Source organism: Thalia democratica, chromosome 2, assembly GCF_965202585.1.
Source record: "Thalia democratica chromosome 2, ktThaDemo2.hap1.1, whole genome shotgun sequence".
NCBI classification, from domain to species: Eukaryota; Metazoa; Chordata; class Thaliacea; order Salpida; family Salpidae; genus Thalia; species Thalia democratica.
The window spans coordinates 14,850,917-14,874,359 of record NC_139166.1 but is presented as its reverse complement, the minus strand read 5'-3'; the positions used below and the strand labels follow the sequence as shown (position 1 = coordinate 14,874,359).

Here is a 23,443-nt window from a genome sequence, read left to right as displayed (position 1 = left end):
AATCTACGAAACTACACTTATTAAAATTTTTGACAAATATAGTATTTAAAACTTAATAAGATGACATGTTTTTTTTTTTTGAACATTATCTAAAAATATAATGTTGCGTTAAATATATTGAACAGTAGCATTGTAGAAGTTTTGATAAGTTTGTTTAAAAAACTGCTGTTATTTTATATTTTATTTTACATAAAATCTTTATTTTTACTTTTATTAAGTCTACATTTTCATGTATAACAATTTTTTGGTAAGAACTTTTTAAATAACTGCTTAGATAATTACTATTTGGATAAAGACTACTTGTATATTTACCAATTTGGATGATATTTATAGATAACAACTACTTGGATACTACTTAGATAATTACTTGAATGACAATTGGGATGACTACTTCGATAATTTCTTGGGTATTTACTTGGATAACAACTAGGATTTTTACTTAGATAAGAACAAATTGTATACCAACTACTTGGATAACTGCTTAGACAATTATTTTAATAACTACTTGGCTACTTGCTTGGATAACAACTACTCGAAAAACTACTCAGATATTTATTTGGAATACTACTTGGCTAATTAATTCGAAAACTACCTACTTAACTACTTGAGTAATTGCTTGGATAAGAACTACTGGGATAACAACTTTCTGGATAACTATTACGTTTAAATAACTACTTGGACAACTAGTACTTGGACAATCGTTTAAATAACTATTTGGACATCTAGTACTCGGTTACTTACTAGGATAACTACTTGAAGAACTTCGTGGACAGCTAGTTAATTGACTCTGTGGATAATAATTTGGTAAGGTACATGGAACTACTTGGATAAAAATTTTAATAATTTAGTTAATGAATAACTACTACTTAGATACCTGATTGGATAACAAATACTTGGACAATTATTTTGATAAAAATTTGGATACACTACTACTTGAATAAAAATAACAGCTTGACCAACTATTTGAATAAATAATAAGTTATCTTCTTGTACAACTACTTTGATAACAAAAGCTTGGATAAAAGATACTTGGAGAACTGCTACTTGGATAACAACATCAATAACTTCTTTGATAGTCATTTATTTAAACAGTAGTATAACAAGTAAGTCATTAACAATAACTTGATTAACAACTACTTTGGTAGTTATTTGGATGACAGTTACTTGTATATATACTTCAATGTTAACTTTGACAGCTATTCGGATAACAACTACTTAGATAATTACTTGAATAACAACTTAGATGACTACTGCATGAATAACTACTTTGATAACAACTGCTTGGACAACTAATAGGGTAACAACTTGGATAACAATATGCATGACTATACCAGGACATCAACTTAGATAATTACTTGGATGACTGATTGAATACCTTCTCGGATAATAATACTTGGATATAAACTACAAAGGAATCAACTACTTGAATAAAAACTACTTTGATTCCAACTACGTGGATGGAACTTGCTTGTATAACTACTTGGATAACTACTCAATTGAATACTTTGATACCTAATTAGATAATTACTTAAATAACAACTACTTGGATAACTGCTTGAAAAGCAACTACTTGGGTAACTAGTTCGATAGTAACTCCTGGGATAACAACTACTTGAAATAGTTTTACTTGAATCACAAAACATATGATTACAAGTTGTATAAAAGCTACTTGTTTTACAACTAGGACAATTACATGAAAAACTAAATGGATAATTACTTAAATGACAGCTTGGATAACTAGTTGGGTAGCAACTACTTTGATAACAACTTAAATAAACATTATTTGGTTAATGACTCCCTGGATAACAACTTCTTGGATAAGTACTTGGATAACCACTTTGATACCAACTTCGATAACAACTGTTTGGATAACTTCTACGATAACTATTTGAAATTTAACTTGAATAACAACTTCATTGTTAAATACTTAGTAAACTTTTTGAACAAAAACTTGAATACCTACCAGGACAACTTATTTGAAAAATTCTTTGATAACTATTTGGCCAATTACTTGGTCAAAAACTTTGATAACAACTGTTTGGATAACTAATCCTTGAATAAGAAAAACTTAAATAATAACTTCTTAGATAACAACTACTCGAATAACAAACAAGTGGATGAAAACTGATTGGATAACTACTTGGATAACTGCTCGGATAATAACTACTAGGATAGCTAATTCTTCTCGGACAACAACTGTTTTGATTACTACTTAGATAAATACTGTGATAATAATCATTGGGATAACTACTTTCTTTATTACTTAGATAACAAGTACTTCGATAAAAACTACTTAAATAGTATTTACTTAGACAAGAATTATTTTTATACTAATTCATTGGGTAAAAACTGTCTGAATAACTACTACTTGGATAGCCACCTAGATAATAACTATTTGGATAATTACTTAAATAACTGATTAGATAACTTCATAGATAGTTACTTTGATAACTACTTAGCTAACAATACATTGATAAAAAAAATCGATTACTTCTACTTGATAAATGCTTAGACAAATGCTAGGGTAGCTAACTTGATAACAACTTAGAAAACAACCTGGATAGCAACGACTTGTATAACAAATTCGAAATTTAATGTCTTATTTTCTAGTTTAATAACTAAATGGACAACTATTTTGTTAAACCCTTTTTTTGTTAATTACTTGGGCAACTACTTGGATAACTGCTTGGATAGCAACATGGGTTTCAACTACTGTGGTAATAACTTTTATAACAACTTGGTTAATAATTCGATAACCACTTCGATAACTATTTGGAAAATAAATTTGATAACAACTAATTTGATAACAGTTGCTTGAATAATAGTTACTTAGATATCTAGTTTTATAACTACTTGGATAATTGCTTCAATAACTACTACTTAGCTAACAACTGCTTGGATAAATACTTCTACATTATTAGGATAATACTGGGATGACTATGTGGATGACTACTACTTGGATAGCAGCTTTGAAAAAAATTTGGAAAACTTCTACTAGAAGAACTACTTGTGTTAAATGTGGGATAACAGCAACTTTGATAACAACTTGGATAAAAATTTATTGGATAGATGCTTGGATAACCATTTCAGTAACAACAAATTTGATTACAACTGGTTGGATAAAAACTTCTTAGATAAGTATTTGAAAAATACTTTGATTACAACACCTGGATAATTACCTGGATACAAAGTACTGGGATAACTAGTTCAATATCAACATTGACATAGTTGAATATCTACTTGGATGAGTACTCAGACAATTTCTTATACAACTCCTTGGATAACTTCTAGAATAATTTTATGAACAAACTCTGTTGCAACTTTTTGGCTGTATTTCTCAATACTTTTAAGCTATTATTTGTTATTAGCTTTGTATTTACCTAAGCTATATGTAAAAATACTTCAAATTGGCAAGCTTAGGTGATACATCGCACTGAAACAACTGTACAACTAAGCAAAGTGGGTATTTTTTTGTAAACATATATCGGAAGCTACATGTAATGTAGATAGCATATTTATATTTAATTTTACTAAATTATAAATAAATATATAAAAAGACAATTAAAATTTAAACTGACTATAGAAAGATTATTCAATCAATTCAAGCATACACATTTTGAAGAAATGGTTTAGCACAGTGGTCGGCAAGCTTATCAAGTTCTATGTACACCAAGCTGCAAAAACTAAAATCGGTGCAACCCTAGATCTAAGTTTAATAAGCGCCGCTAGTGGTCGAACTACGTAAACACTTTTGTTAGTGCATTTCTCCTTAAAATTCATAACTCAGTTTGTATTTACACGCAAACCATTTAACAACTGAAGCTGAAACTTTTTAATTGGTCCTCTTTTTAATTGACCTCTTTATATGTTTTACTTTATTTTCACGATGATATTTTAGTTATATGGCTTTATCTTACATATTTATTAATTGGACACTTCTCTGCAATTACTACAAAATCCCCAGTTCAGTATTTTTTAATTACTTTATTAAATATTAACTGCATACTTAATCTAACTCTATGTATTTTTTTGTGATATCAAAATTTCGTGTACCCCTAAATGAGTTTCGTGTACCCTAAAAATTTCGTTCACCCTAAAAAACATTTTGTGTATACTAGTGTGCACCAGTGTACACCGTGCCGACCACTGGTTTAGCATCTACTTGATAAGTTAAAAAAAAAGAATGTTGAATTAATTTTAAACTATGATAAAATTATTTTACTATATAAATAGAACAATTAAAAAAAAATTTTCGACGAAATATAAGACACAGAAATGTTTATTATCTAATATTTATTGACACATATAAAGTACATTACCTATTATATGTTTTGAAAATACTTTAAATTTATTTTCTCGTATGAAAACATCACGTATCTAAATAAAAGTCTAAATAAAAGTTAAAACCAAAATTACACGATTATTTTATCTTTTTTTTTGTTAGATTTTTTACTATTATAAATCTAAAATATGTTATGATTGAGGAACTTTAACATAACGATGAAAATAAACATATTTTGTTACTTCAAGTAATTGCTGCGACCATTTATTGTTTTCAAAATCATAAAACACAATAGTTTTTAACAAATCATCAAACCAAACAAGTTTGTTTCCTATTGATACCACACTACTAGGACGACGTAATAAGTAGTTATATGATTTAGGCGTTGGAACAAAAACAAAATTGCCAGAATAAGAATCAAACACCTCACAGGTTGGTTCATTGGGACCACCAACTACAAACAACTTGTTCTTAACAGCTACTGATTTGTGATAACTTCTTCTTTTGACCATGTTGGGCATGTAGGTCCATGAGTCGTCAAAAGGATCGTAAACCTCAACGGTGTTAAACTTTTCCGCTCCATAAGCTCCTCCGGACAAAGCAATTCTTCCTTCAAACACAGTACAAGCCGCATGCAATCTTTCTTGATTCGTTCCAGCAACCTCCTTCCACGTTAGACTTTTCGTATCGAACTCAATGCAAGTGCTGCGATCTTGCCTCATAGTTGCTCCCATCAGGTAAATTTTGTCCATGAACGAACACACGCAATAGTCATAAAAGTGTAAAACGTCCATGTCAGCAACAACTTCCCAAGCGTTAGTGGCAGGCGAATACGTTTCAACGCATTTTGCGCTGCGCCCGTTGTAACCTTGACCGTCAAACGCGTAAACTTTGCCTTTTATGCAAGCCGCACCGTAATATTCTCGGCTGCCTGCTTTAGTTTGTGGTAAAACACTCACGCTGTATTGATCGCTGGCTTGAACACTGTACACATCGCTGATTGCGTCGAGGGCATCAATGTCCCGACCCCCACAAACAATTATGTTGAAGTTATGTTGTTCGCAGTACCTAGTACTAGATTTCATAGAGGAAGAATCAGCATGCAGGTGAATATTATATTTGCTTGAAATATATTTCAAAGCAGCATTTGATAACAACGAAGCACGAACTTTAGAGTAAATATAGCTCGCGTGTTTGCTACGTTCCTTATAGTGATTCAACCAACCGTTGGCTGCATTGAACACCTGTAACTCTGTATCGACGTTCAACTCGCTGCTTGAAAGCAGTTTCGCAACTGACACAACGTCCAACTCTAAAAATTTGCGTGAATCAACAAGCATTGGGAAACAACGCTCAATAAAACGCAACGATGGTTCAGACAAGCTAAAAATTTGTGATGAGTAGTACAGAGCTGCGACGTTGTTAACATTTATTTTATCTTTCATCCAATCGTATGTAACATTCCTTACGTCATCATTCAGAGAGATTTTGTACTTCTTCAATAGTGATAATAAATTAGTCTCTTTTGAGTCTAGGCTACCTGTAAATTACAATGTATAAGTCCTACATATATTTGTTAAAGTTTTTTGATAGTGATTAAAAAGTTAATTCTAAAAATAAAAGTCAAACTTTTAGAATTTATTTTATAACTTACAGTGTTTATGCATAAATGTAGTAAAGTCTTTCTTAGTTTATTTGTTCATTTTATAATACGTATCAGAATAGATGCTAACGATCGTATTATAATTAAAATGTAATAATCAATTTAGTTTGCTAAACTATATATTAATTTAAAATTAGTTCAAACTAAAATACATCTAATTTTTATCTAGTTTTATTCTATATCTATGACTAAAGAACATTTAATGACAAACAAAAACAAAGGATCATTTCTAACAAAATTTTTTACAATGTTTAAATTACGGCCCCATACAAATATGGTGTATAGCAAGAGTTTGTTACCATTCAAACTAAAAAAATGAAGTTAAAATCATTATACGATGCTGTTTTGCTATTCGTTTATTTTCATGTGTATAAAAAACTTTGACTTAAGTTTTAAAGTTTTTATAAATTTTATCTAAAATTATAATACTAACACAATAGTGTAACTTATTTATGTTTCTTTAAGTATTCTTACTTTTTTACTTGTAATTTAATTTTCTTTAAATATGCTTTTTTTACAGCCGTAAATACATGTTAAATAAACGAAAGCTTTTAAAAATATTGTTTGGTATATATTTTATTTGACACTTTGTTCCTTCTTAGAAGAAATTAAGGACTAAAGAAAATTTAATAAAAAAGTTTAAGTATTTAAAAAAAATAACTTAATTAATAAGCAAATTAATCTAGATTACAGAGTAACATGCTAAATTCTAAATATACTTTGATTTTGATACTTACGAAACACCTTTTTTTTCTTGATATTATTAATTAAGATAATGCAATATTTTCTCACGCACTGTAATTTTTGTAAAATAAAATTGCCAGTGAGCAAAGTGTGTGAAATAATTGATAATTTATCTTACCTTGTTGACAAATTTTTTTAAGTCTTTGCAGATATGTATCATCAGCCTGTTGCAAAATAACTTGTTTACATTGTTTCAAAAAACCATTACCTTTAGAACTTGTGCAAGATGAACCACTGTTGGGTAACTCTTGATCTAAACTTTCAGGTTGAATATTCTTTTTTTCAGAAATCTTCAATGAACTAAGTTCTGATTCAACTTGTTTGTATTCTGTACTTGTACTCATAGTTTATAGTCTTAAATCTAGATTGTTGGTTTTTTGTTGATGAAACGTTAAAGTTTACTTTTATAGATAAATAATAGTTGAACAATGTTTAGCTATTAATTAAGTTATGCACACAAACAAATTGATTAAAGTTTTTATCAGCAGTAACAATCAAAACAGAAATACAATATATACTTATAAATAAATATTGTGCGTGTAGATAGATAAACTAAAATCAAAATATAAATACTAGTCTAGTTTTATTATAAGCAGCCAGAGTTAATATCTTTCTTATGTTGATTTTACAATAAAACAATAGAAAATTCGTAGCATCAAAGAATTAAAAATTCTTTTTTGTAAGTTTAAAAGTTTTTTTTTAATGCAGTAAAAAAGTAATAAAAGTTTAATTATATTCCAAGTAAGTAAATATAAAAATATTTTTTACGAAAAACTATATTATCTATTATTTTTTTTAATGTACACTCTTCTTCTCTAGTTCGCACTTTCCGTTGAAACGTTGTGTTTAAAGTGCAAGTTTGTATTTTTTAACTATAACTAAAAACAGCTCTGTTGCCTAGTATTGATGGACAAAATTAGTGTTTTTACTTAGGGTTTTTCTATGAAAGAAAATTAAAAGAAAAACAAAAAAATGTTCTAAAATACTAATAAAGTGTAAAAAGACCCAAGATAAAATTAAACGACAACAAAGAACAGTGTAGTTTACATCTAAAAGTTCATGACTAAAAAATAAAAAAAAAAAAAAGCTGTTAATAAGACTCAACACTAAAAAACGAACAGTGTATTTACATTAGCATCATTTATAACTGAAATTTGGATGTAAGAATTGTCTAGAAGGCAATTGAAAAATATTAAACGAGTATAATAAACGGTGGAGTTTACGTTGAAGTAAACACTGTATAAATTATTCTGTAATAGTAACTTACTTTCTAAGTCGGCAGACAAGTTTTCTTGTTGATAATTTGTTATTAAAACATTTTAAACGTTATTAAAAGCCAGATGTACATTTTTATGAATCTTACTAACAGCAGCTTTCTTTTCTGCTGAATGAACTTTTTCCTTCCAAAACCTTAGAATTAGTAAGTTATCATTAGCAACACTTATATTTAAGCTTTTATTGATAATATCAACATCCATTGCTTCATCTGACGAAATATCTCTTTTTTTTTTGCAACGCCTGCCTTCGTTGAAAACAAAAAACAGTTTGCTTCTGCTAGAAATTTATTTTGGATTACACAATTATTGTCATCGTCTATGGTAATAAATTCATCTATGTCGTTTACTGTAATTTTAATATTAAAACATTGAGAAGGCATTAAAATTTTATGATCAGTAAATTTTTTCTATTCTTCTTTGGTGTTTATTAGCTGCATCTAGTAGTGTTGCTGATCTACTATAACAAACAGAACCTCTGCAAAGTTGGGTTATGTTGGTTTTAATTGGTTATGTTGGTTCTTTTTTAAAAGCTGTTGGTTTTAATTGCTAGGCTCACCAAATGACAGTACTTAACTCAAAAGCAAAAAGTTGAAGTTTTTTTTTTCACAGCAGAAATAATTTACAGATATTAAATGGATGTTACATTTGGGGTTAAACCGCATCAGAACATTCTATCAAATTCTTCAAAGTGCCCTGGGAGTTTCAATGAGCAACAAAAGTGATTAAAAGATTTTTTTTTGTAATCACATAAGTACCTTTGTTGTTCCCGCATATGGTATGCTTTTAGTTTTTATTTTATTTTTTGTTTAAAAAAAAATAGAAAGAAGTAATAATATAAAAATGTCCATACAGTTCAAAATGATTAGCTTTGACTACAACTATAAAGTAAATACTAATAAAAACACTATAAACAAATTATAAATGGTTTAAGATTTTAAAGTAAAGTTTAAACTTGTTTATGATATTGTTATGATGCAGAAAAACCCTGTACTTCCATGTTTATAATTTCTACTTGACTTTTAGCTTTATTAGTCTCTGTTTATAACGAAACCTGATTATACATCCAAAACAAGTTTAAAAATAATAAAAAATACAGTTAAAACTAATTTTTAATCTATAAATTCTATTATAACTACAAAAAAGTAGTATTTTACTTTTTACTTGAAGTTTTGAATATTATAAATAACAATTAAAAGTAGCTTCACAGTATTTTTCTAAAACTTTGTGCTATTAAAAAAAGTTTTTTACTTATATTTGATTTAATATTAGAATTAAACAAAATGAATTGTAATCTTTAAGCCTCGAAGATATTTATAAAACTTGGAAAGTAGTTATCTCGTTTATTAATTTATTTTTTCTAATAAATGTTTAAATATAAAAAAACATTTATAAAAAAAATAAATCAATATACGAGATAACTATTAAGATATCTTTTAAGATATCTTTTAAGAGTACAATTCATTTTGTTTAATTCCAATATAAGTAAAAAACTTGTCTAAATATCAAAAAATTTTAGAAAAATACTGTGAAGCTACTTTAAATTGTTATTTATAATATTCAAAACTCCAAGTAAAAAGTAAATACTACTGTTTGTAATAAGTTTTTCATACCTAATCCTAATTTCAGAATTTTCAATTTAAGGTTGTTTAAAATCCCAGAGTTTTTTAAGGAGTTTAGTTTTTTTTTAACTCCTAGGTTTTACTAGATTTTGTCAAAGTTTCTTAAAATGTAAGTTTTCAAGGTTTTTTTTTGTAAATTTTTAATTTCTAGGTTTTCCTAGGAGATTTTCTAGCAACCATGAATTCAGTGATAGTATCCAAATCAGGTTTTAATTTAAGTTTAATTAAAGTTTAGCTTGTTTTTTTTTAAAGTTTAAGCTTGCCTGAACTGATCTGAGTTTTTTAAATACTTTAGATAAACTTGAGTTTAATTTAATAGCCTAAAACTGTGACAACCTTAAAAATGACACTAGAAATAAAAAAAACTAATCTAACTATTTAAACTTTAATAACCATAAACGTAAGAACTAAATGTATAAAGAAAAAATAATTTAGGTAAAAATAGTTGGCTAGTAATTTAAATAAAACAATTTAGCTCAAGTTTAAAAAATAAATTTAAACAATAGATTTAAAGCCCAAGTTTAAAACATAATAACTAGCATGAGCTACTATAAGAAGCCTGAACAAAAATAGATATTTCAAAAACTTTTTTCCAAATTCGAAATTTGTAAAGGTTTTAAAGCCATTAAGCTAAACAACAATTAAAAAAAAATATTTTTTTAGTTACTTTAACCTATTTAAAAATATCTGTAAAGACAACTAAGTTATTTCAACAAAGATCAATAGCTAGCCTGATATAAAAAAAAAACAAATTTTAGTCAAAACTAAAATTTACAAACGAGTTAAATATATGAAATAGCCTAAATTTAGTAAAAACTTTAAAAAATGAAATATCAAGGTTATTTAAAAAACCTAAAACTAGTCGAAATGCCTAAGTATCTAAGAATTTAAATTTTTTCCTTATAATCTTAGTATTTGCAAACCTATTAATTTGCTTTTTAATAACATTTAATACCTAGTTAAGTTTAAAAAATAAAAATATAAAATAGTTAATAGAGCTTAAATGTTTAAACAACATCAAATTAGTTATATACGATTTCAAATCTAGAGAGAAAAAAATCTAACTCATTAAAACAAGCTTTAGTCTAAAATGTTCTAAACTAACTTGAGTTAGCCCTATCCTGATATTTTCTTTCAAGTAAATAAGAAGAAAATAAATTTTAACAACTGATGCAATAAAAAACAAGCTGGAATTTTTAGTTCTAATATTAAAAAAATTAAACTTAAATTAAAACTTTTTTTTTCTGGCAATTGAAAATAAAACAACTAGTTAATTATTCAATTAACTACAAGTAACATCATATTTAATGTAGTTGTTTAACTTTTAGAAAGATCATATAATGTTGGTTTCAAAACAGTTATACATGGTTAGAGTACATCATTCCAAAATGCAAAACTTTTTTAACACTAGAACTACACTGATTGTAAGTGCCTGAGTAAATTTTTGGCTCATAAGTCAAAAATTATTCAACCGTGACAATGCTAAATATTCACCTTGTAGTTGATAACTTGGTCAGAACTAAAACATTAGCAAATAAAATTGTTTTAAATATTATGCACAATATCTATTAACTATTTATTAAGCAATTTAGCAAATAAACTGAACTAAAGTTATAGAAAGATATTCATAAATATATTACTCTATTTGTTTACTCACATAAAGCTACTGTTGCTAAAGCAAGTTGGAGGTAAATTGGATATCTCAGATGCTAGAGAAAGTATCAGATATTTGAAAGAAATTGAGTTGGAATGCAGTTTAGTTAAAAGTTTTGCTAAGGAGTATGGCGAACAGATAGCAAAAACTGAAGAGTTTATGAAAAATGAGATGTCGGAAATAAGTGGTGAAACGCTGAAAAAGGATGTTTCAAATTGGAATAGCTAAGTTAGTGAGGTTTACAAAAAATTGAAGTTTTGTGCAAAGCCGCAAGTGATGAAGTCAAAAGTGAAGAAGTTTTGAAATTTGTAAACAAGTTTAAAGAATTCAGTAATTAGTTGCTGAACAAATTGTTTTGAAATGTTTTTGTTTTGATTGAACGTTTGTTAGTTTCAAGTTGGTTACTAGCCTAAGTTTTACTTGGTTGTTTAACTCAAACTTGTTTCTGTTTTGTTATAGTTAATTTTATTTTGATTGTTACGTTACTTGTTACATTACTTGGCTAATTTTCATGTTCATTTATTTTGTGTAAAATTGTTAACTTGTACAGTAGACTACCGCTTAAGTACGCACTTTTTTTTTGTACGCATCCCGCCTTAAGTACGCACTTATCCAGAAAGACAAAAAATATCTAAAAGGTTCCAGGTAGAACGGCCAACCTGCTTAGCTAGCCTGAGACTTTCACAACTTTTAAACTAGGGTGAGTAATCCTGAGTAGTCTAAGTGGCCTAAGATTGTGACAGTCCTGTTATAATACAGAAAAGTGAAAAATAATGATATTTGAGCTGTAATGCTATAAAATAAATAAATCTAGATGAAAAAGTTAAAAAAACCTACATAAGTCATAATTAATTTAAATGTACACATATTGATGTTTTGAAAATGTTTGGTAAACACAATGTAGTTTAGTACTTTCCTTCTAACAAAACAAAATATCGAAAATATGGCTTAATATTCTTTTTTGTATCATTGACTGACATTGACGTGCTATATTAAATGTATGTATTAATTGTGTAGAAACTTTTTAAAGAATAATAAATCATTTTAAAATCTATTAAAAAAATTTGCAGATTAGCATTATGTATTAATGTTATTTAAAATAAAAAGACTTCTTTATTTGGCTAAATTATTTGGTGGCTAGTTGTAAAAAAGAAAACAAACAATTAAATTTCATATTATACTATGTCGTCAAAATGTACGCACTACCCGTGCTAAGTACGCACTTTTTGGTCGGGTTTAATTTGCGTACTTAAGCGGTAGTCTACTGTATATCAATAAAACATAATTACTAAAACACTAAATTATGTTGTTGAATTTTTTTTAATTTCATAGTTTTTCTTTGTTTATCTTTGAAGTTCCATAGCAGCTTTATCTAAATACAATCTAAACCAACTTTAGTGTACTGGAAAGTTTTGACAATGTTTATGAATAAAAACGACAACAAGAGTTAAAAATAATACTATTTTCTTATAAGTTGTACTGTTTCTGTAGAAATCTTTTGTTTATAAAAAAAGGTTTTTAATTTGCTGCATGTTATAACAACTTATTAATAATTTTTTGTCACTACATTTATATAAAATAATTCTGAAAATAGAAATATTTTTGAATACTTAAAAAAAATGTATTTGATATTATATAACATGGTTTAAGAATACAGTAGCTTTTAGTAAAACAAAATTATCGTTTAGTAAATCTCTTACTTTATTGTGAGTTAAATATACACATTTAATTACTTGATGCATATTTATAAAGTAATATACTATAACATTTGCGGAATTCATTATCAATCTTGTTAAACTATTCAGGAAAAATAATTTGCGAAAAAACTTAGTAACAATTTCAACGCCTTAAGAATTTGCAAACATCGCAGCTTTGATCGCTTAAATTATTAATAGTTTATCTCCATATCATGTTTATCTAATACTTATTGTTTTTTTAACAAAATGTAGAAGAGTAACATCTGGTTTTCAAAACTTTTGATTTAAAAGAATTAAAAACAATGTTTAAATTGTTTTAACTTATTAAATATCATTTAGCTTTAATAGTAAACCAGCTACACCCAAAAGCGTGTTTTCAAAACTTGCAAAGCTAAAATAGTTGAGTTTAATTGCATGTTTATGTACATGTGTATCTACAAATTTATAATGTTTTTGTTTTCACTTTTTATTCGTAGTAAATACTAGTTTATAATTAAATTAGAATCCTATTGTATTCACTGTTTTAATTTAGTTTATGTAAGGCAGAAGCCGGCAGGCATTCGGTGTACGCGGGCTAAATTTTGTAAATTAAAGTTTTCCCCGGCCGCAGTTTTAGTTTTAGTTACAACGAGACCTTCTCTTTCTTTTCTGTACAAAGTCCAAAATATCCAGTGTAGTTTTAACAAATTTGTTAATCGAGCAAGTTTTACACGATCCGCAATTTTACTTTACTAAACACTTACTCTTAAATTGTAAGATATTCATAAATACAACTTATTATGTCAATGAATCAAACAAACCCATATTTAAAGCCGTTGGTAGCGAATAAACTTTAAAACTTATTTCCAAAAATAAGTTTTAAACAACATTTCAATAGTTTCAATTTTAAAAAGTTTTGTATAAGAAATAAAGAAATAATAAATAAAACTACTTCAACAAAATAGGTTTTCAATGATTATATTTTTGGGGCTATAAGGTACACCAAAAAAACGTTCAACAAAGCAATAAGGTTTAAAATGAAAAAAAAAAGTTTTAAAAATAACATAGAGGCTAGGTTAAAGAAATTATTTTCGTAAACTTTCATATTTTTCAAAGTACAACATCTAATACTTGTGGGTATCCTTTTCAATCCGCTTTACTTATTTGATACAATTTGAAGATAAAGCAAAGGCGGTAAAAACTATTTAAAAGTTTGTTTCTATTTTTCTTTAATCAAATGACTGATTTTCTAGTCGTCAATCAAAAGTAGTAGACAAATTTTATCTCAAATCCTTAATATTTTGTTTTAGAAACTTTTACTTATAACTATAAATAGATTTGCAAAACAACCTCCTTTCAAACAAAATATCAGAAATAAATTTTAGCTACCGGAATATTACAAGCTGAAAGATCTGTTACTTTGAATTTATAACCAACATATACTACAAAAATTTAACAGAAATAACTTTTTTGTTAGTAATCACATCCTAAATATAATCTTTAGAAATATCGTTTTAAGTACTATTTAACATAGGTTTCAAACTCTTATCTAAGAGTGTGCCAATTTTTCATAATCCTAATTTATACAAATCTAATTAAAAGTAATTTAAGGAATACTTATACATAATCTAAGGATAAAATTGTTGTTTAATTCAAAACAAGTGTAGCTGAGAAAAAAATTCTTTATGTTGTAAAAAATGTTACACCTATATGTTAGTTTTTTAAGAAGAAAAAACGACTTTTATATTTTTTATTAAAAATGCCTCTGTGCGAGATTACTAATTTTAAAACGTTTAAAAGTAGTTTTAGCGCTTGAAAAAGGCTAGATACTTATTCAAGTTGTCTAAAAGTTTTAAAATGAACTTTTAATAAAATTTATAAATTAAACACAATTTCTATAGTTTTTGCACTGTTTTTTTAACTGTTAGTCTATCTGAACATTTTTTTCTAAGTAATATTTTGATAAAAAAGAAAACGATTCCACAGTTATTAAAAAATTCTATTTGTATATTGTGAAATGCTCTACAATTTATATTTATTGTTTTTAATAAATGTCTAATTTGAGTTAGTTGTGAGATTATTTATAGCTTTGTTATATAGCGTAAGTAAACTCAAGATGAAAATCTGTTACAAAATGAATCAAAGAAAAATAAAGAACCGCTGTAATATTATGCCACAGTGTATGTTAAAATTTTATTCCTCCGAATCTGAATTTTTCGATAAAGTTACTTAGTTATGAAATATCAAAAATGGGTGCACGATTGTTCGAAGTCTGACAATTCACATTACGACGAGTTACTATCTGAATGAGTTAAAAATCCTGAAAGAAAATTTAAAGGTTAATATTTATTACCACATAAAAAAGTAACTTGATAGTTTAAAAAAAATACATTTGGCAGTCTAACTAAAAACTACAAAATTTTTTTTCTAATTTCCTTTTAACATATATATTTTATTTTTTTTACGATCATAGTCTTACTAATTAGTTCAACAACCGATTTAACATAAAATAAAAAATATTTTTTTAGATATGAACGCTTTATTTTAATTTGGTTTGTCGGAAGTAAATAAATATAAAAAAGTGGCTTGATATTTTAGTCATTAAAAAAGACTTTTAAACCTTGACATTCATTTAGAGCAAAGTGAGCGATGGGCATTCTTATACATGTCTAAATAGTTATATAAAACACTGGGGAGTTTTGTAAACCCGTATGTTTAAGGTGGAGGGAATTAATTTGAAATATTCTTGGAAGATTTTAAACCCAGAGGTATAAGGTAGAGGGAATCAAATTTAAAATGTTTATTTTTAACTATAAAAGTACAAAAAAATGGGATCAAAAAAATTGTGAAGTTATTTAGGAAATGAGTTAATTAATTATTAAGCTAAACAGCTATTAATATATTAGAATTGTTTTCTTTCAAGTCTAATATGTTGTTTGTTAAATAAAAGCACATTAATTTCGTAATATCATTTTTATTAAATTAATTTATCAATGTAATACAAAATTTTGGTAAACATTTTTTATTGTTCGTAACAAAAAACAAATGTAACAATTACTAAATAAGTAAATTGATAAAACAACAAAATTATAAATTGATAACTAAAAAGCTCACTAAAACACTTAATGACAAATAAAAAACAAACGCTTATAAACATATCGTGAACTTCATATAACTAGTACTACTCACATTTAAACAATTTTAATATCATAATACCTTCTCTATAAATATTTTTAACATAGCTAACAAGTCCATTAGTGTTTATTTCATCACACTTTAACTTTTTGATTACTTCAATTGTTTCTAAAGTTAAAGCTTCAATATTTATAATCATAGCACAAAGTTTTTCATTCCATTGTTTAACATTTAGTTCTAAATTACTTTTATCAACAAGAATCTTTCGAATTATTTCAATTGATTCTTCACACTGATTGGAGTACATTTGAATGAATTTACACATTTTGTTGAAACCTGATAGGACTTTGTTGTAAACAATTTTTAAAACTTTGTCAGAAGTTGGGTTTTCTAGGGAAGTTTTCATGCTATTTAACAAATCTCTTTTCATATACAAAAACCAATCGTAAATACTTTCTTTTCGTTTATTGCCGAAGTTAGCCATACTGTTAGAACATTTTATTTCACGAACCGAATGCTCATATTTCGCACTAATGCTTTTAAGAAAGCTCGATTTTTTGGTACCTTTTAAACTTTTATGCTTAAGAAACGCACTGTAAATGTTACTTATTTCGTTGCATTCTTTGTTAAAAAATATTTTATCGGTTTGAAGTGTTTTTAGTTTTGTATTAAAGAACTCTAAACAAGAATCTTTATGGTTCAAATTGTCATAAATTTCATCTTCCCTATAATAAAAGAGTCAGTTTCTTGACTTTTAAAAGTATTTGTAGCTAAATCTTGACATTTGTTGTCTTCCTGTTCGTTTTTAGACGAGTCTGAAATTGAAACATTAGAATCGTTTGCGATTTTTTCAACCGAAAGAGTTTTCAAACATTCGTTTTTTGAATTTGTGCTCTTTTGACTACTAATTGCTGGTTTAGAAAAAGTTTTTAAATCTTGTTCATCGCCTAAACTACAAATACTTTCTACTCGTAGTTTCTCTTGGTAACTTGAGTCATCTAAAAGTTTTTTATCCAAAATGTTTTGTGCTCTCTTTTCCTCTACATTGAAAACTTTATTTAAGTCACAATTGCTTTCATTTAGTTTAGAATCACTGCCCATATTTGATCTGTTTTTCACAAAATTTTGAACTTGGTTTTCATTTAAATTTATCTCAGGTTTGTTTACATTGGAAAATATAGCGCAACTATTCACAATTTTAGAAGACATTATATTGTGAAGGATTTCTTCCTTGCTTGAACCAGTGTCATTTTTACTCGGGTCAAGACAAATGACAGCGTTTCTACTATTGCTTAAACTACGGTTGGTACACATTAGCGGTTTGTTACTGCAAGTTTCTATACTTCTAACAGTTGGTAGCTTAAAAGTAGATAAACTTGTACTTTCTGCTGAATTATCTTTGCTGGTATTAGTATTTGGTGTAGCTTTGACATTTACATCAGATTGTTTGTTTTTTAATTTTGAAAAATAACGAACAGCACCAATTGATGTCGACAAACCAATAACTCCAACCATCAGTCTACAAAAACTGATTTCAAGTTTAAATGAACTATATATCATTTTATCTGCTAAGGAAGAGCTGTAAAAGTGATACGGTTTTACAAACTTATTTCTTTTAAATTTACTTTGTTTAAATAAAAATCGTTTTTTTTTTGACTAAATTATTTTATAATACATCTTTATAGATTAAGTATGAAAATCTAAAGTCTTAAAGCAAGGCAAATATATATTTAATTTAACTAAAACAGTTTTTTGCTGTAATCGTATAAAATAAATATTTAATATTTAATAACGCAAACATGAGTCTATTGTAAATATATCGAAATATATAAAAATACTCAGATGCTTTTGTTAAAAGTTTTAATACATTTTCACTGCATATTATCAGAAACGTTACTGCAGAACTGGAGAGCTTAAAACATAGTTTTTCACTAAAAACAACAAAAGAACATCTTAATGCTCATTAGTCAATAATGAGATTAACAATAGTAGAAAATTAATCAACACAAAAACAGTTATTAAACTAACTATAGTACAAAAAAACAAAATGGCCAATTACTAAGCAAATAAAGAAACTTTAAAATCAACACCTTTTCGTTTGTTTAAAAATATTGATATAGCCTTTAATCTCACTAGGTCAGTAAAATTATTAGAATGGTTAACATAAATAAATCTCATTGGCATATAGTTATTTGCACAATCTGTGTCATCAATTAAACTTCCGCTATCGATGATCTTTTCGTTATTTTAGTTTTTTTTTTATTTCATGAAATTTAATAAATATTATAGTAAATGTTATTTAACTCTTGTTTTAAAATTCGTGGACGTCTGACCAATATGACTTTATTCGAAGAAGCAATTTAAACTATATACGACACAACTTTATCTTGGTTAGGTATCAGGTCCTTGAGCTTAAATATTAAAAGTAGGTTTGAAACAAATACTATCTTATGTTTTGTATGAATGTAAGTGGATTGTGTGAGATCTTGTACTTTCTTCTCAAATAACTTTGATATTTCACCCAAATATGGTAACATAGGGAACGATATATGATATAAGAGGCGTTGACTACCGGTTTAGGTCTTGAAACGTTTAATAAAAATATTTTAAAACAGTCTTTATACGTATTATCAAGAAATAAAAAAAAGTAGTATTCTATTTGAATAAAAATTGTCAATGTTTTTTTTTTTAAATAAACAAAATATCTTTTAAAATTATTTGTAAAAGACTGACTGAGATAATTATTCATTGATGGTTTTAACTATTTTAATTCTTGTTTAAATAAAAAAATGTAAAAGTTTTTATATTTTATTTTTAAACTACAACAAAATTGTTAATCAATAAGTCATAAGCAATAAGAACTTTTAGTTAAAACTAGTTTCATAATTTCGTAAAGATTTAATTGTCGTTATTATACAATTAATTACTGATGGAAATTAAAAATTCAAAGTTTAAAAACCAAAACAGTAGCAAATTTAAATTTAGTAAAGTTAGAAATATTGATTTTTTATTGATTATAAATCTAAAAAAATTAGTTGTCGAATAAAACTCAAGGTATTTAACAGAATATGACAACACTACCGTAAAAGTGTAATAACATAATATAAATAAAGTTCAAAAAACACTTAGTTGCCATAAATTTAACGTAAAACATCATCTTTAGACATTATATAACTTTTACAGCTCGTCGTTTTATTGAATGTTGAAAATATTATTTGACAAATGTTTGATAAATGTACTTTTATACATTTTGGTGTTTTACAGTAAATATAATTGAAAAAACATGTTACATGTTAAATATCAAGAATATTATTAGAAGTATGCAGATAATGCTAGTATGTTATGTAGTACTTCAAACAATTATTTAGAGTCATAAAATGTTTAACCAGTTACTTATTAAATTTTAAATTTGTTATTCTTGATGTTTTTATATAACTAATAAAAATAAAGTTGAAAGGAAGTATACAAATTTAAATCTAAAAGTTTTCTTTATTTATATTTAATTATAATTTTCTAAACATTTTAATACTTTCCGAGATGATATATTTTAAACAAAAACAAAAATAAACTAATAAACTTAAACTATTATAGTTCAATTTATTTAATTTAAAAAACTAATATATAAATAACTCTCTGATTAAAAACTATCTACACTACCATATTACTTAATAACTGAAATTTTATACTGTATATACTAACTACTCAGACTAGTTAAGAACTTTTGTCTTTTAAAATCTCATTCAGAAACATTTCATATAGAACTGTAAAAAGCAACTTTTATTAAACTAGATTAAAGGATACAGTAAACCAGTTATTTAACCTATAGTTTAATAACATTATTTGTTACAGTATATAGCTTGTACAACTAACCAGCTCTATAAGCAACATGTTCTGAAAGTCAACTTTTAGAATTTATAAATTAATTTATCTACTTTTAAACCGCTAAGACCAAGATTTTGATGTTTTAAGATAATTGATATTTTACAGATCATTTCCCTAGCAAATAAAATGATAAAAGTTTTGTTTAAACTTGTTGTCAGTTTTTGTGAACTGATGGTTGGAGTTATTGGTTTGTCGGCAGCAGTTCTTTATTTTTATGCAAAGAAGTATAGAGATGGCGGTAAACTAACTGAAAATTACGGTTCGAAAAGTAGTAAAAATTTTATTTCCGACCAAAAAGGTTCATCTCCATACAAAAAATTGTCTGTAAATGCCAACAGTTTTGTCAACAGAAATCAAAATGGGGTGGAAACTGGTACGGCTGTGAAAGATAATCCTGTAGTTTCTTGCTCTGAAAATGCTAAGTCAGTGAACAGCTCTGATAAAAATTTATTTTCTGCGAATCTCAGTGGTTCTCGTCAACCGACAGTAATTAAGTTTGATCAGATTGATAGTAAAGTCATGCCTGAAGACTCTGATAAAAGTTTCTCTGACATTTATAATGAACAAAATTTAGAGGTTGAAAGTCTTCAAAACGAAGTTAAATCTGTGAATGATCCTGTAAATGAAAGCATCAAAAATTCTGTGAATAAATCCTCTGAAAATGGTGATGAACAATCATTAGAAGTTAAAAGTCTTCAAAGCAAGGTAAATTCTGAGAAAGATCCTGTGAATGAAAGCAACAAAAATTCTGTGAATAAATCTTCTGAAATAGATGATAAAAAATATTTAGAGGTTCAAAGTCTTCATAGCAAAGTTAAATCTGAGAATTATCCTGTAAATTTTAGCACCAAAAATTCTGTGAATTAATCCTCTGAAATTGATGATGAACAACATTTAGAAGTTGAAAGTCTTCAAATCAAGAGTAAGTCTAAGAATGGTCTTGTAAATAATAGCACGAAAAATTGTGTTGATAATTCCTTTAAAATTAAAGATGCACAACGTTTAAAAGTTAAAGAAACTAAAAGCAAAGTTAAACGTGAGAACAATCCTGAACATGGTTGCATTTTAAATTCTGGAAAGTTCACTGTTAATGACTATAGTACAAGTGTTGTAACACAGATGAGTCCAGAAGATGTTTCCTTTTGTCGAAACAAAGGTACTGCACTAGAAAAGTCGGGTAAAACAAGAAATGAAAAATTTGAGAAAAATAATCCTAAAAATTCTTCAGCCAATGATAGAGGTTGTCATAACAGACTAGATAAATCAAATTCTGAAGATAATTTCAATAGTTTTTGTGAACTTACTGATGGGCTAGATTTAGGGATAAATAAATTTGAAAAAGAAGAAAATTATTTTGGTGAAATTCTTACGCTATTCCATAACTTAAAAAATAATCTAGTTAAGATGAAAACTCGTGAGCGTATAAATAATCTTCTTAACAAAGCGTCTAAGCATAAAAACCATCATACAAATAATGAATTATATGTTAGAAGTAAATTTGAAGAGAAATTAAGAAACTTCTGTACTTTAACTACTAAAATCAGAAAAGAGGTTTTAAAGTTAGTTGTTGAGAGTCTAAACTTAAATAAAAACCTTAGAAAAAAAAGGGCTATTGAAATTGAATCAGACTCAGTCAAATGCCACAGATTTTTGAAAGATATTACTGGTCTGCTTGTCGGTTCTATTGAGTATCAACCACATAATTTGGATCAACTTGAAATTAGTGGAGACCTGAGTTCAAAAAATATATGGAATGATAAAGTTTCTGAGATGAACCAAAAAGTTGAAGTCTTATCTTTAAATTTGATGAAGGAAGTCAAGCTTAAAGAATTGAAAGACTTAGTTGGACAAGTTAACGTTTTGAGTAAGGATTTGGTGAACTCCTTAAAGCTCAGTTCACAGTAGAAAATAAACGAACACCTACATTATGTCCCGGATGGAGTCACCTCCATCTTCTACTACAGTTGAAGCTCTAGTAAAGTTCTTTGTAAATTTGGACCTTTTTGTTTATAAGTTGTTGATGTATTGTTTCTCTTTTTTTATTGCGAATGATGCATGATCAATAAAGTACTTAACAAATTTTGATTTATTTATAATAACCTTATTACTAAATAAAATTCTAGTAAGACCTCTCAGTCACAGAGTAATTAAAAATAATAATAGGATACAATTGAATCACTCGAAGAAATAATATTATAAAAACTTTGAATTATACTAAACCTACGACTAGTATTTTTTTTTTTTGAGTTTAGCAAATGCTTTTAGTTATAAAGCATGTTTCGAATAAAACCTAATGGTTGTTTAATATGTATTTATACTTGTTATAAGTGCATTAATTAGTTATTTTTTATAAAGTTTTTGACCAAACTTAGTTTGTGAGTCCTATTTACGATTCTATAAATCATTGTTATAATTATTTTGTAGTAAGAAACATTCTAAACGTAAATTTATTTTATTACTGCAATTGTTAGCTAAAAACAAATTACAAACTCAAACCTTTATATTTAACTGGATACAAAATAAAAATCAAATTCCTTTTAATCACAAATCTAAAAAGTCTTTAAAAACTAAATAAAATTCATACTTTTTGCCTGCGAGTTAGATATAATTAGAATTAAAGTATACTATTATGCAATAACCATATAGACTATAAAATTACAGATCACAAACTTCTTACTGAAAAAAAAACTTAGATGCTTAGATAAAACTACCGTATTGCTGTACAAAATACGTGTAGGTAAAATATTTTTAACATATTTGGTCTTTATTTTAAGTAATTATTTAATATACGATTTGATTAAATTATTTTTTAATTTAGCTTTTGAAAATAAAACGTTTTAGTTTTAGGCTTATATAGATTCTTAGAAAACATTCTCATATAAAAGTTTGCTTAGAAACAAAAATTACAGCACTTACATTCTAAATAGTATCTCCTTGTGATATTTACCTAAGTAGTGTTCAATAAGTTTCACAATTTACTACACAACTTAATAACAATAGGAATTATATAAATATTTAAAACTTTTAAGTCTTTATCAAAAATGAGAAGCAGTCAACCAACAATTAACTTGTATTATCATTAGTTTTAGGTTTAAATATACGAAGTTTTTCTGTATCACATTGAATTAAACTATTTACGTTTTTTTTTTTGTGACAAACTCTAAATTAAATTTTGGACTTGTTATTTTGCAGTTTATTTAAGCAAATAAAATGATAAGGACTTCATTTGAACTTACATCAGTTTTTGTGAATTGATGGTCGTACTTATTGGTTTGACGACACTGTTCGTTGTTGTTCGTTACTTTTCAAAAAAGAAAAGTAAAATGTCTGTTGGTAATACTGATCGCGATGATAAGAATAGTAAAAAGTCTGATCTAAAGTTCCGAACAGGTCCGAAACCAGAACCAAAGTGTACACACAGACTTGTTAGTAAGAAACCAAGTGTAGTTAAACACAGTCAAGCAGTTAAATAGTCTTCATATGACGTCACTTGTATTTGCCATGATCCAGT

General features: G+C 26.7%; 1 protein-coding gene across 1 annotated transcript; it reads right to left on the bottom strand.

Annotated features, from left to right (window-relative positions):
• Window positions 1-4,473: 4,473 nt before the first annotated feature.
• Window positions 4,474-5,727, bottom strand: LOC145850074 (spermatocyte protein spe-26-like). Its single transcript, XM_082955220.1, has one exon. The coding sequence runs from the start codon at window positions 5,725-5,727 to the stop codon at window positions 4,474-4,476; it is 1,254 nt and encodes a 417-aa protein (XP_082811346.1).
• Window positions 5,728-23,443: the final 17,716 nt, after the last annotated feature.

Bases quoted from the DNA above. Each gene is read 5' to 3' on its own strand.
- LOC145850074 (XM_082955220.1), bottom strand. From the start codon at position 5,727: ATGAAAGATAAAATAAATGTTAACAACGTCGCAGCTCTGTACTACTCA.